Raw genomic sequence first — 12720 nt, forward strand, 5'->3', positions numbered from 1 at the left:
AGGGGGGGGGGGATCACCCAATTTTTGGTGGGTCTAATAACGCGCCTCTGCCCAATGAAAGATCAACACTTGCCTAGTACACCGCCTCATCTGAATTCGGCCTAAGGTTTGTGTCAAACACATCCGAATGGAGAAGCTTACTGCTGAGGTGGGTGAATTAGTCTCGGTGCCCCTTGCCTTTCCTGTCACACCCATCTGGTGGACGCAGTAGCAATGTGCGAGCTGACTGCCAGGTCATGGCCATCTTGCGAGCTGGCTGCCCCCAAGCCACGCCTCCCTCGCTTTTGTGAAGAAAATTGCATGTGATTGGTTGAGTGCACTGCGCATGACCTAATGGATACAGCGGCCCACCGTGTGTGGATGCGTTGATCGAAAATGCCTTGAGCTGTGAAAAAAAGACCAACCCAAAAGCAATAAGGTCCGTTGGACATGTGTGATAGGGGCCTAGGGTAAAGGGGCCGATAAAAAACCGGGTCCTTGTATTGGGACCAATCCGCCTCTTTTAAATTTTTTTTTCAGCCGTAAAGGGCGAGAGAGATTTTATATTAGAAAGAGGACAAAATTACATTTATTTGATGTATTCTCTGATAGTATCTCCACAATGCATCTAACAGGGACTCTACTCTCAATAAATTTATTTTACTCTAGTAGTGAGACACATTCAACCGAGTGGTGGACTAGTTAAAGCAAGACGCGATGAAATCCTTGCCATCTGATCTCGAGTTCGACCCTTGTTTCAAGTTAAACCCCTCGTTGTCTTCCTACTCGAGGCCATTTTTGTTACACGAAAGATTTTGTTTGGCGGCTTGTGTGCCTCATAGCTCGTGACGTTGCTCCTATCCTAGACAGCCCTTGCATTCAGTTCTCCAATGCATCCCCAAGCTGAAAACAATGTAGAGCAGTGGCCGCAATTCATTGCCTCTCTTAAGTGGCCTTATATTGGCCCTACTGGCTCCTCTTTTAAAAAAAGTATTACTAAGAAGATTCCCCCTAAAACCATTCGTCATCTGCGCCTCAGCCCACGTTCGCCATCTACGCCCTCGCCCTTCGTCATTTGTGCCTCAGCTTGCCTTCGCCATCCCTCGCCTATGCAAGGTTGCCCACCTTCCCCATCATCCCCCCCCGCATCTCCTTTGGCTGAGCGGCCTACTCCCCTACACCTGCGCCTCTCCCACCTTCTACGTCTTTGCACAAAGATGGCATTTGCTGATTCCTACGGGAAGGGGTTGCCACACACACACACAAACACACACACACACACACACACACACACACACACACACACACAGAGAGAGAGAGAGAGAGAGAGAGAGATTGATTATCATGCGAAGGAAGGGAGAGAGACTCCAGCTGTCAATTGCAGAGAGAGAGAGAGAGAGAGAGAGAGAGAGAGAGAGAGAGAGAGAGAGAGAGAGAGAGAGAGAGATTGATTATCATGCGAAAGAAGGGAGAGAGACTCCAGTTGTCAATTGCATAGAGAGAGAGAGAGAGAGAGAGAGAGAGAGAGAGAGAGAGAGAGAGAGAGAGGCGAGTGAGTCAAGTTCGCCTTCTCCTCCTAATTAAGACACCTCGCATCTGATTTTATTCTCCTCTTCATTTCTTTTACAAAAATTGTAGCTCCTACTGGCCCTTTTACCCTACAATGCATTTTTTCGAGCAGTGTAAAAATTTGCCGAGTCCCTCTCTCTCTCTCTCTCTCTCTCTCTCACACACACACACACACACACACACACACACACACACACACACTTTTTTTGGGTAAATCTTTGGGATTGATTTACAAGTGGGATGATCATATACAAAAGCGCGAAGTTGCGAACACAGAAGTTCACACACACGCATGAGCGCCGTATCTCCCTTCATTTGGCCGAAGGAACCCGGGCTGGAGAGAGGAGTAGGAAGCCAGCGTGATGGGTGACAGGGTAAGGGAAAAATGTCTGAAATTCAAAGCGACATAACACGGGAGCATGTGAGCGGTACTGTAGCCTACCTCTGCTGATGTGCGTGCTCCTCTTAAGCAGGGCAACTTCAAGAAGAATCTCAGAAAAGATGCTAGAGAAGATATCAAGCTCACTACCTCGAGCTCAACAGATTTACACTGGTTGCTGTTGGGACTCAGGCCCGAAACCTCATCATTATTTTGCTGCTTGCAGTCACTCTACTGGATACCAGACAACAACTCACTTTAGGCCTCGTTCTTTTGAAAAATTGAGTTCTTTGGGTGCCAGTAGTTTCCATGGTGCCCTCCCTCCTCTTCTTGGGTGGAATTCTCCGGAAATCTGGAGAGATCGTGATGATATTCAGCCCTGCCGAGCCATTTTGGATGAAGATTGTAAGTGCTTTTAATTTCTCTCCTCTGCGGAAACTGTAAAAGATTATAGTGTGGATGCAGAGAGAGAGAGAGAGAGAGAGAGAGAGAGAGAGAGAGAGAGAGAGAGAGAGACCCATCCCCCCCCCCCTTTCCTCTTCTGAGAACTTGGCACCTACGACGTTTTCATTCCTTTCTGTCTGATCCCGACGCAGGTTCTTTCTTTTGTTGCCTTGTTTACTGGTTGTATGTGTGCCTTGGTGCGCGCGCACACCCCATCCCCCCCCCCCCCCTTCCTCTTCTGAGAACTTGGCACCTACGACGTTTTTATTCCTTTCTGTCTGATCCCGACGCAGGTTCTTTCTTTTGTTGCCTTGTTTACTGGCTGTATGTGTGCCTCGGTGTGCATGTGTGTGTGCGCGGGCACGCACGCCTTGTTTGCTCGTTGTATGTGTGCCTTGGTGCGTGCGCGCGCACGCTCGTGTGTGTGGTGACTACTTCTGCTTGGTTGATTGTCTGGTTGTTTGGTGTGTTTTGCATGTATGCATGTGTTGTGTGTGGGTGATTGTGTGCTATGCTTGCATGCTTGTTATCTACTGTTTTGCTTTTGTTTTCTGAATTCTTCATGGTTGATAGGCGTGGTGGGTGGTTGAGAGGTCTCTCTTCTTGGACCCTTGCACAACCCTCTTTGCACAAATGGTTGTATGAGTCATGGTCGGGAAACCAGCAGTGGGTTCTAGGTTAGTGGACATGCATTTTTGGCTTGTTTAGGCTCGGATCATTGAGCAAGAACCTCAGCTTCCTAGCGTTTTTCATCAAGTCATCCTCTCCATGAAGACCCCAGCCACCTGGCGTTTTCAGCCATAGCCTCATCGCCAAGACTCCCTGCATCCAACGTTTTTCATCAAGAAGTCTCATCGCCATAGTACTCCCCTTTCTGGAGTTTTTCAGCATACCATGATCGCCCACCCACATCCCTGGCGTTTTCAGCAGTGCATAGCAGCAGATTTTCAGCGTTTGACCGCCCCAAAACAGCGGTTTTCAGCCAGTAGGAATCAGCCCCAAACCAGCGTTTTGGTTTTCAGCAGATTTCAGCCATTGGCGGTTTTGGACAGCAGATAGAGTGCATCAGTTTTCAGCCCTTGAGTCAGTGTCGTCATCCCCATCGTCGACATCGACCTAGCCTAGACTTGCATCAGTCACATGCATCCACTTTGTACCAGTTTGTGCAATCAATAGTAGACCACTTTCGCCCTCGAGAGTGGGGCCTTCGGAGGAGGTTTTTACAACATCTCTGGTGTCGTATTCTCTTCTCTATCTCTCAGTCACACACTTTCACGCACAGTGTCCATTCACTTTGTTTGTGTCCATTGCACTCTTTTATTAAAGGAACGGAAGGCTCTCCCTTCCGTAAGTAAAAGGAACCTTGAGCACAGTTCGGAGCACTCATCTTGAGCAAAGTTCAACATTCATTCCGCTGCACCTTACATTGGTATCAGAGCTTTGGCAGTGTTCTGTATCACTCAAGGAAAGAACCACAAGAACCACATATTTTTTTTTTTGCTTGTTGCGGTCGCACGAACCCAAGTTCACTTGGCGTGTCAATTCCTAATTGTGTTTTTGAAGAGTGACAAGAATCCCAAGAAAGAAGGGCTTTGTGCCTTTTTTCACTCATTGAGAGCGGACCGTGCACTTAGCGGCCGGCTAATCGATGTGAGGTGGGAAAAAGCAACCTTGGTGTGAGCGCAAGTCCGCCAAAGGGTGCGCCCGTGGAAAAGAGCAGAACTCGGGTGAAGAGAAGATTCTTCTCTAACACAGATTGCAAGCGAAAGAAGACCCTCAAGAACTCAAGAACCTCAAGAACTCACGAACCTCAAGAAGCAAAATCCCCAAGAACCCAAGTTCCTCGTGAACTTAATACCCAAGACCACAAGAACCCCCGACTTCAGTGGATGGTCATCACTCGAAGCGGAATGGATACTTCCCTTGGAGGTGATGAGCATGAGAGGCGAAGAAATTTTTTTCCCACCAGGAGATTTTTCTGACCCTCTCCCTTTCCCATCTACGACAAGGATTGCACTAACTCCTATGAAGGAGTTGACACAGTTGTTTATGGACAATAAGTTCGAACGTGAAGCAAGAGAAGCAGAAAGAAAGGCCTACGAAGAAAGTATGGCAGCCATAGATCATGAATACGACGCAAAAATGGAAGCCATAGAGCGTGAGCATGAGCGCGAGAACAAAGAAAGACTAACAAGATTTGATCGCGAGAACAAAGCAAGAATGCAAGAGATGTTACGACTCTTTTCTCAAGTGTAGGCAAAGATGCAAGAGATTCGGGAAAAGGAGACTCTCTCAGTCTCTTCTTCTCCAAAGCATGACACACATGATTTGCATGATGATAAGCATGATGATTTGAATGATAACGACAAGCATGATGAATTGCATGATAATGATGAGCATGATGATTAAGATGTGATTTCTCACAAGCATGATGATTTGCATGAAGATGATGTGATTGTTCACAAGGATGATGTGTTAGTTGATACTTTCTCTAGTGAAGCTAACCTCATTGCAGATTTGATCAATCACGAAGAACCGATCTTGGCTCTCGAGTCAAGGTCCACAGAACCCCCACAAGAAGATTCGATCAATCGGAAAGAACTGATCTTGGCTCTCGAGCCTAGGTCCAAAGAACCCTCACAGGAAGTACTATGTATTCGCATGATTAGTCAGCACGCATTGTTTTGAGTGTTTCATTCATGATCGTTTCCTGTATTTTCGTCAGCGTCTTTATGTGATCCCTTTTCCTAGGCATGACATATTGTACGTCGAGCAAGTTTCACTCATGAGTAAGTACGAATGTATACGGATTGTTCATGAAAAGCTGAAAAGTATGTATGTAAGGAAGTCACATTCCATGTCTCTTCCTTGGCAATGACACATTTGTAGAAAGAACACATGAAAGTATTAGCACCAAGCATGGGCATTTCCGTTGTGAATTGCCACAGTTGATTGCTTTAGATCAGAAGAAGAAGATTCGATCTCATTGTTTGCGTGTGTGTGGTGAATGGTTTGGCACTCCGTCTCTTTGTTATCTACATTGCATGCACAGTCTATTAGGACGACATGATTTTTTCCACTCACTTTACATGGAATAGGTATGTTCATGGTTTTGTGTTGGATTTCAGGAATTTTCAGCCATGGAGATTCTTGAAGAAGAAAGAAGCATGACTCTCAACGAAGTTGAAGCATTGAAGGAGCCACATAAGACTTTGTCGCTTTCGGCGCGGCCCAAAGAAGCAAGCGTTGCAGACCTTTATGAGTATCAAGTACCGCACGACCCACACATCCGAGTGGACCAGCGAAGAGTCCCTTCCAGGATTCTAGATGCTATTGGCGATCTCCCTCGACGCCATACAGTTCGGTACCAGTACCTCACTTTGAAAAGGAGGGGATGTCACGTGACACATCCAACCCTATGTGTTCGTGGACAAACTACGTCATAACAAGGGTTCTGTCAGTCCAGTCAGTCTAGATTAGAAGTGTTCTGGCACTCTTGTGAGTTTGTTTGCAGACCGTGCATGCCCAGGCACTTAGTGTAGATGCATATCCTTTGGTTGCACACAGCATGATCATAAGCATTCCCATAAGAATCCATTAGAATCCTTCAGGGGAATTTTCCAGTGCATTTAACCTAATTTTTCCTATTTTTGACATTTTCACTTATTAATTTAAGTGACTTTTGTTGGAAAGTAGGTAGGGCAAATTGGGTAAGTTTGTATATAAGCAAACCTAGGCTAGCACTAATTGGCAGAAGTGCAAGGAGAACACAGGCCGCAGGCAGCAGGTCCCCCCTCTCTCTCTCAGCAAGATCCCGCCCCTTGGTGGCGTTTTCCCTCCAAGCAAGAACCTCACCTTCCTAGCGTTTTTGATCATGGCCTCATCGCCAAGACTCCCTGCATCCAGCGGTTTTCATGAAGAAGTCTTATCGCCATAGTACTCCTCTTGCTGGCGTTTTTCAGCATACCATGATCGCGTACATCCCTGGCGTTTTTAGTAGTGCAAAGCAACAGATTTTCAGCGTTTGACCACCCCTAAACAGTGGTTTTCAGCCAGCAGGAATCAGCCCCAAATCAGCGTTTTGGTTTTCAGCAGATTTCAGCCATTGGCGGTTTTGGACAGCAGATAGAGTGCATTAGTTTTCAGCCCTTGAGTCGGTCTCGTCATCCCGTCGTCGTCATCAACCTAGCCTAGACTTGCATCAGTCACATGCATCCACTTTGTACTAGTTTGTGCAATCAATAGTAGACCACTCTCGCCATCGAGAGTGGGGCCTTCGGAGGAAGGTTTTACGTCTCTGGTGTCGTATTCCCTTCTCTCTCTATCTCTCAGTCACACACTTTCACGCACAGTGTCCATTCACTTTGTTTGTGTCCATTGCACTCTTTTATTAAAGGAACGGAAGGCTCTCCCTTCCGTAAGTAAAAGGAACCTTGAGCACAGTTCGGAGCACTCATCTTGAGTAAAGTTCAACATTCATCCGTTGCACCTTACAATGTGCATTGCTCATTTGATGTGTGCGTGTACGTACTTAGCAAGTTGGATCCAAAGTATAAGCCATTTAGCACGAGAGAAGTTTAAAAGTCACTTGTCATTTAATTATTTTATGATTTTGAAACAATGTTAAAGAAGATTGCCCTACCTCAACTTAAGAAACTACATAAGGGATCCGTCGGGGTACTCATGAGTCAAGTGAAAAGTAACAGAAGAAGAGTGATTGACTTTTACTTCTTGGGCGACCCTATAGTGGCAGATTTGTTGTGTAGAAGTTGCCAGATTCAGCCCTTGCGTGTGCGTTTTTGTCGCAGAAAATTAGCCATCAGATTTGTGAGCTTTTAGTTTTTAGATAGATGCGAGATTGTCGCTGTAGAAGCCCAGCAAAGTGCAAATTCAGTTCAGTCCAGTAGATCTCGATTTCAGCCAAGGAGAAGTTGGATCTAGCCTTCAAAAGTCATTTGAAATTGGCCCAAGAGGTGACTCTAGAAGTAGGAGTTGCTTGATGTGTCATCTAGTAGAAGATTGCAGTCAGAAAGAGAGTGGACAGCCGGTGCCAAGTGGCCAAGCAGTTGGATCTACATGGAAGGTGTAGTCACGTCATCTAGGAGCAGATTGCAGTAAGAAAGAGAGTGAACAGCCGGTGCCAAGTGGCCAAGCGGTTGGATCTACATGGAAGGTGTAGCTACGTCATCTAGGAGTAGATTGCAGTAAGAAAGAGAGTGAACAGCCGGTGTGTTGGAATTTGGGTTAAAGGTCTAAATAACCCCTTTTTGTACATTTTTTTACTTTGTTCAGTGTTCAGGAACCTGGACACATTTTTTTTGAAGTCACTTATAATAAATTGAGTTTTTTCCAAAAACGTGAGCTCTCTCTCTCTCTCTCTCTCTCTCTCTCTCTCTCTCTCCCTGCTTCGATCCCTAGCGCTTTCTCTCTGCTGCACTCCGCGTCTTGCTTCTTGCCCCAATCTTGCACTACATTGCGACGCGCACCTACCGGTACCTTCTGCTCCGCGCTTTCAACTGGTATCAGAGTCCTAGGGTTTCAAAACAGCCCCGCGCATTCTGCTGGACAGTGAGTTAAAATTGCTCTCCCGCGATCAATTTCGCTTCCATTGCGAAGCTCCTTGTTTCCGAAGTCGAAAAGGTCACCCAAACTACCAAAACAGGCTGTTTTTAGGTCAAAACAGGTGATTTACAGGTTATAACATGTTAAAACAGCAATACGCAGGTGTACCAAAGTTGTGGGATCACATGTATTGATGTTTGTCGTGACAAATTGAGTGAAAAGCTGAGTACAGATGCTTGAAATTGCACTTTTCAGTTGAAATTTCAGATTTGGACAGTTTCATGTAAAGAAATTGTGGTCTATCGTGTGCAAAGTCTTGTGGTCGCTCCTATTTGCTGAAATTTTCAGCCTATTGCATCTCTCTTGTATATACACTTGTGGTTGAATTAAAATGGCTTCTTCCTCTTCCGCATCTGACACTAAAAGTTTGATGGAAATCAAACGGTATGGTCAAGGCTTCGACCTCTGGCAAGAACGTATGCAAGGTATCCTTTTCTTAAAGGATTGTGAAGATGCACTGGAAGAGAATAAGCCGCCAGGTTTGTCTGACGAAGAGTGGGTCAGGTTGAATAAGAAGGCTATGGCCTACATCAAAATGGCTATCAATGATGACATTTTGACGGACATCAAGCGTTTGGACTCTGCTTATGCAATATGGCAAAAGCTAAAGTCCAATTATGTAAACACCATGCCTGTGAACGAGGTGCATTTGATGGGAAAGTTGGTGAATATGCAGCTTGATGACTCGAAGTCAGCTTCTAAGCATTTGAGTGCTTTTACAGGTGTGTTGAGTCAGTTGCAGGACAGTGCGCTTCAGCAATTTGATGATAAGCTGAAAGCTATTTTCTTGCTTATGACATTGCCAGATACTTGGGAAACTTTGGTTGTCGACATCCTTGAGGAACAGTCCCACCCTATGTATGACGGTGTGAGAGGGTCTATTCTCAATGAAGAGATTAGACGCAAGTCTAGTGGGGAAAGGTGGCAGTTCTGCCTACAATGCAAGAGGTAGAAATCAAAAGCGTGATGCGGGCAACATGACTCAAAATAGAAGTAAGAGCAAGACAAAGGATAAGGATGTCACTTGTTATCAATGTGGCAGAAAGGGTCACAAGAAACCCGATTGCAGGTATTTCAAGAAAGAGCAGGAAAGGAAGAAGGAAACGCAAGATAAGATGAGAAGAAAGTGTCACGATTGTGACTATGTTAATAGCAATACATCTACTCCTAGTTACAGATACTCGAAGTGCCATGCCAAGGAGGACCCCTGTGCTTGGATGGTCAGACCCCTTCACCCAAAGGACGTGTCTCTTCGCCAAAAGCCACACTCCTTCGACGACTGGTCACACCCCTTCACTCTACGGGTGCGACTCTTCGCCCAATGGTTGCACCTCTTCGCCGAAAGGATGTGTCTTTATGTCTAAAGTCATGTCTCTTCACCAGGAGACGTGTCTTTTCATTTATGTCTCTTCGTTTCCTATATATGGAGCCCTTGTATCACACATTCAATCAATCAAACACAGAGTCTTCTAAGTCTTGTTCCAAGTTCAGTTTCAGTTTCTTAAGTCTTAATCATGAGTTTAAGTACTTAATTAAGGATTAGCATCTAGAATCCTCACAGTGGTATCAGAACAAATTTTTTCCGGGACTCGAAGGTTGTGAGCCTCTCACCCTCGCCGCTACACTCTACCCCTTCCCGGAGTTGCATGGAAGCAGAAGAAAGATGGTACGCATATGCATACAAGCATGAGGTAACTTGAATTTTTCTGTTTCAATTCTATAAATAAAGACAGAACACAGATGTGGGTGCGTAGCGTACCCGGAGAGCCTCGTGTACCTTTGCTCGGGTTGTACTCCTTCTAACCTGCCCTCGCACCCCTTCCCGTGAACGGGCATACGACAAACATGCCCCTTTTTCTCCGTGCTCGCACCTTTTCCAAGGGTTGTGCCCCTTTGAAGTTTGTGCACCCTTTCCCCAAATCATGCGCTGCTGTCATGGGTGAATGAAGGGCTGAATCGCTGGCGTGCTGGCTGGGCTGAAACACTGCATGCTCTTCACGCACCCCTTCCCCAGGCACCCCTTGGCGCATCATGCTGAAACGCTGAAACACTGACACGCTGAATCGAATTCTGGAAACGCTCTACGTTGCTGAATTTCTTACGCTGGGCAGTTTTTTAACGTTGGCAGCTTGTCCAATTCAGCGCAAGGGTTTAATTAAAAACACCCGGCCATGCACTTGATTTAAGTTGGCCGCCCAGAATTAATTTTTTTAAAAACCATGTGAAAGCCCCTTTTCACTTGAACCCTTCAATTAAAACTTACTTAATAAAAAAGTGAAGAACCCAACAGGATAGTTAGCGTGAGTTTCCAGATTTGCCACCTTGCCTCCCCTTGGTTCCTCCTCTCACACTAGTCTTCTCCTCCGTGCGCCATCGGCACCGTATCCATGGCAAACGTTGAATTCAAAGTGGACATCCCCTAAGTTTCATACAAAGAGGAGATTCCGGATAGCGTTCTCGCGGAAATTCCTACTACACCGAAGTCATAATTATTCTGGATACTCCAAAACCGGAAGTTATTGAGATTCCCGATTTGTCATAACCGGACGTGATAATTATTTCTCATTCCTCGACTCCAGAGCGTGAACTTTTTCCTCCTAAAGAATCCGTTCCCGACTTAGAACTTGCACCTGTTCGAGAATTCCCTTTAAGGCGTAACCATGCCGAATTCTCAGGACGGAGGTGGTCAATCTGACGATGCCCTTACTCTTATTAAGGAGCAGATGACCACACTTTCCATAAGCCTCGCATCACTTCACACTCGCTTGGATGAGATGCACACAGAAAACACTTCTCGAAGTCGACCTGTTGTTTCTCGAACTACAAATGCAACATCTTCAACACCTTCTTCTGAAGCTTCAGTGGATGAACCAAATGAATCAGATCCAACTGAAGAGGAAGACAATCGCGAACTTCAATCACTTTATAAATGTTAAACTGCCGGAACCGTACAATGGTCGCCGCAACAAGCGCGTGTTGGACCATTGGTTGTTCAAAATGGAGGTTTACTTATCAAACACAGACTTGGTCGAAAGTAAAAAAGTTGCACTTGCTAGTTCTCTGCTCAAGGATACAACATTTCTTTGGTGGCAACGACGGGTTGCTGATAGTAAACATACACCTTCTTGGGATAAATTCCGGCGTGCTATTCGCAAGCTTGCGCGTTCGAACATGCCAATGCGGATTTTCATGCCCGGTCCTCTCTTCGCCGCCTGAACCAGACAGGTTCCGTGGCCGCGTACATCACAGAGTTCCAAAGGCTAACTCTGGAGATAGAGACCCTTAGGCCCTCTGATAAACTTCACAACTTTATCGACGGACTCGAACCCAACCTGAAGGATGATGTGCACAAATACAACCCTACCACCTTGGATGCTGCAATTTCCTATGTGGAGCGTCTTGGCGATAATCGGTGTCCTACACGGAATTTTCTCCCTGGTGACAGATCTTCAAACAGCGCTCTCTTTTCACAGTGCGATCGTAAAGATAGCTATAGCCAAAATCAGCAACATCGGTCTCACTTCAGACAGCAAGCAACGCAACCTTATTCAACTTCAAGGTTCTATTCTCAAGATCGACAATCTGAAAGCAGATCTTCTTCACATGTTCCTCCACTTGATCGTGGTAAAGAACGTGATTTTTCTCAAGATCGGCATTCCAATACTCAGCAAGGCTCTTCGTCAAATGCATCTTCGACTTCAAAGAAGGAAGGATTATGTACAATTTGCAGTGGTGACCATAGATGGTATCAATGTCCAAAGAGACCAAATCCGTCTAACTCTCGAAAAGAAATTCCAACGCGGAAACATCATCGAATCTTGAACAACCACATTCTGCTAAGGATAAAGGAAAATCTGTGGTCAATACGATTCGTGTCTCAGAGGATACGAGTATTCTTATGAAGCATGCTCAGTGCAATTCTTCAGTTTTGGAGCCTCTCTCAAAGCAAGCCTTCTTGGACTACTCAATGGTCGCTCCATCAATATTTTGGTGGACAGCGGATGCTCGAATAATTTCGTCAGCACTCAGAAAGTACTTGACAGATTTAATATGGCTGATGCTAAGTCTCTTGGGGTACCTTTACCTCCATACACTAAGCTTAGCAAAGCAGATTGCCCAAAGGATAAGGTGGCATTGAAAGCAATGAAGGGAATCTCTTATGCATCAGCTTGTGGTTCTCTTATGTATGCTATGGTTGCCACTCGTCCCGACATTGCTTATGCAGTGGGAGTTGTTAGTCGATACATGTAGAATCCTAGCAAAGCGCATTGGGAAGCTGTCAAATGCATTCTAAGATATTCGAAAGGTACACAATCAAAGTGTATTTGTTATGGCAAATGTGACTTAAAGTTGCAGGGATATTGTGATGGAGACATGGCAGGTGACATGGATACTAGGAAATCTACTAGTGGATATGTATTTGCCATTGTTGGTGGTGCAGTCTCTTGGTGTTCTAGGTTACAGAAAATTGTGGCATTGAGTACCACTGAGGCTGAATATATTTCAGCCACAGAGGCTTCAAAAGAGGCCATTTGGTTGGGCAGACTTGCAAAAGAACTTGGCATGCCTGCTCATACACCCGTGTTGGGTTGTGATAGCCAGAGTGCTGTCTATTTAGCCAAAAATGCCATGTTTCATGCGCGTACCAAACACATAGATATACGGTACCACTTCATACGACAGGTATTGGAGGATGTTCTAGTCACCTTGACTAAGAATACACAGGA

The 12720-nt window shown here is 45.6% G+C and overlaps 1 protein-coding gene across 3 annotated transcripts in view; it reads left to right on the forward strand.

Annotated features, from left to right (window-relative positions):
* Positions 1-1786: 1786 nt before the first annotated feature.
* The window catches only part of LOC147436905 (bifunctional protein FolD 2-like), a 47759-nt gene continuing 36825 nt past the window's right edge, over positions 1787-12720 (forward strand). Inside the window, exons 1-3 of one of the 3 annotated variants that reach the window (XM_086486294.1) lie at positions 1896-1922; positions 2022-2101; positions 2229-2332. In XM_086486294.1, coding sequence (XP_086342420.1) covers positions 1911-1922; positions 2022-2101; positions 2229-2332 — 196 coding nt within the window. In that variant the 5' untranslated portion in view covers positions 1896-1910. Of the gene's footprint in view, positions 2333-12720 lie in introns of all 3 variants that reach the window. The other 2 variants (XM_086486292.1, XM_086486291.1) reach the window with 2 other exon arrangements.

The sequence above is a fragment of the Adiantum capillus-veneris genome, chromosome 17, assembly GCF_014529385.1.
Source record: "Adiantum capillus-veneris isolate H3 chromosome 17, ASM1452938v2, whole genome shotgun sequence".
NCBI classification, from domain to species: Eukaryota; Viridiplantae; Streptophyta; class Polypodiopsida; order Polypodiales; family Pteridaceae; genus Adiantum; species Adiantum capillus-veneris.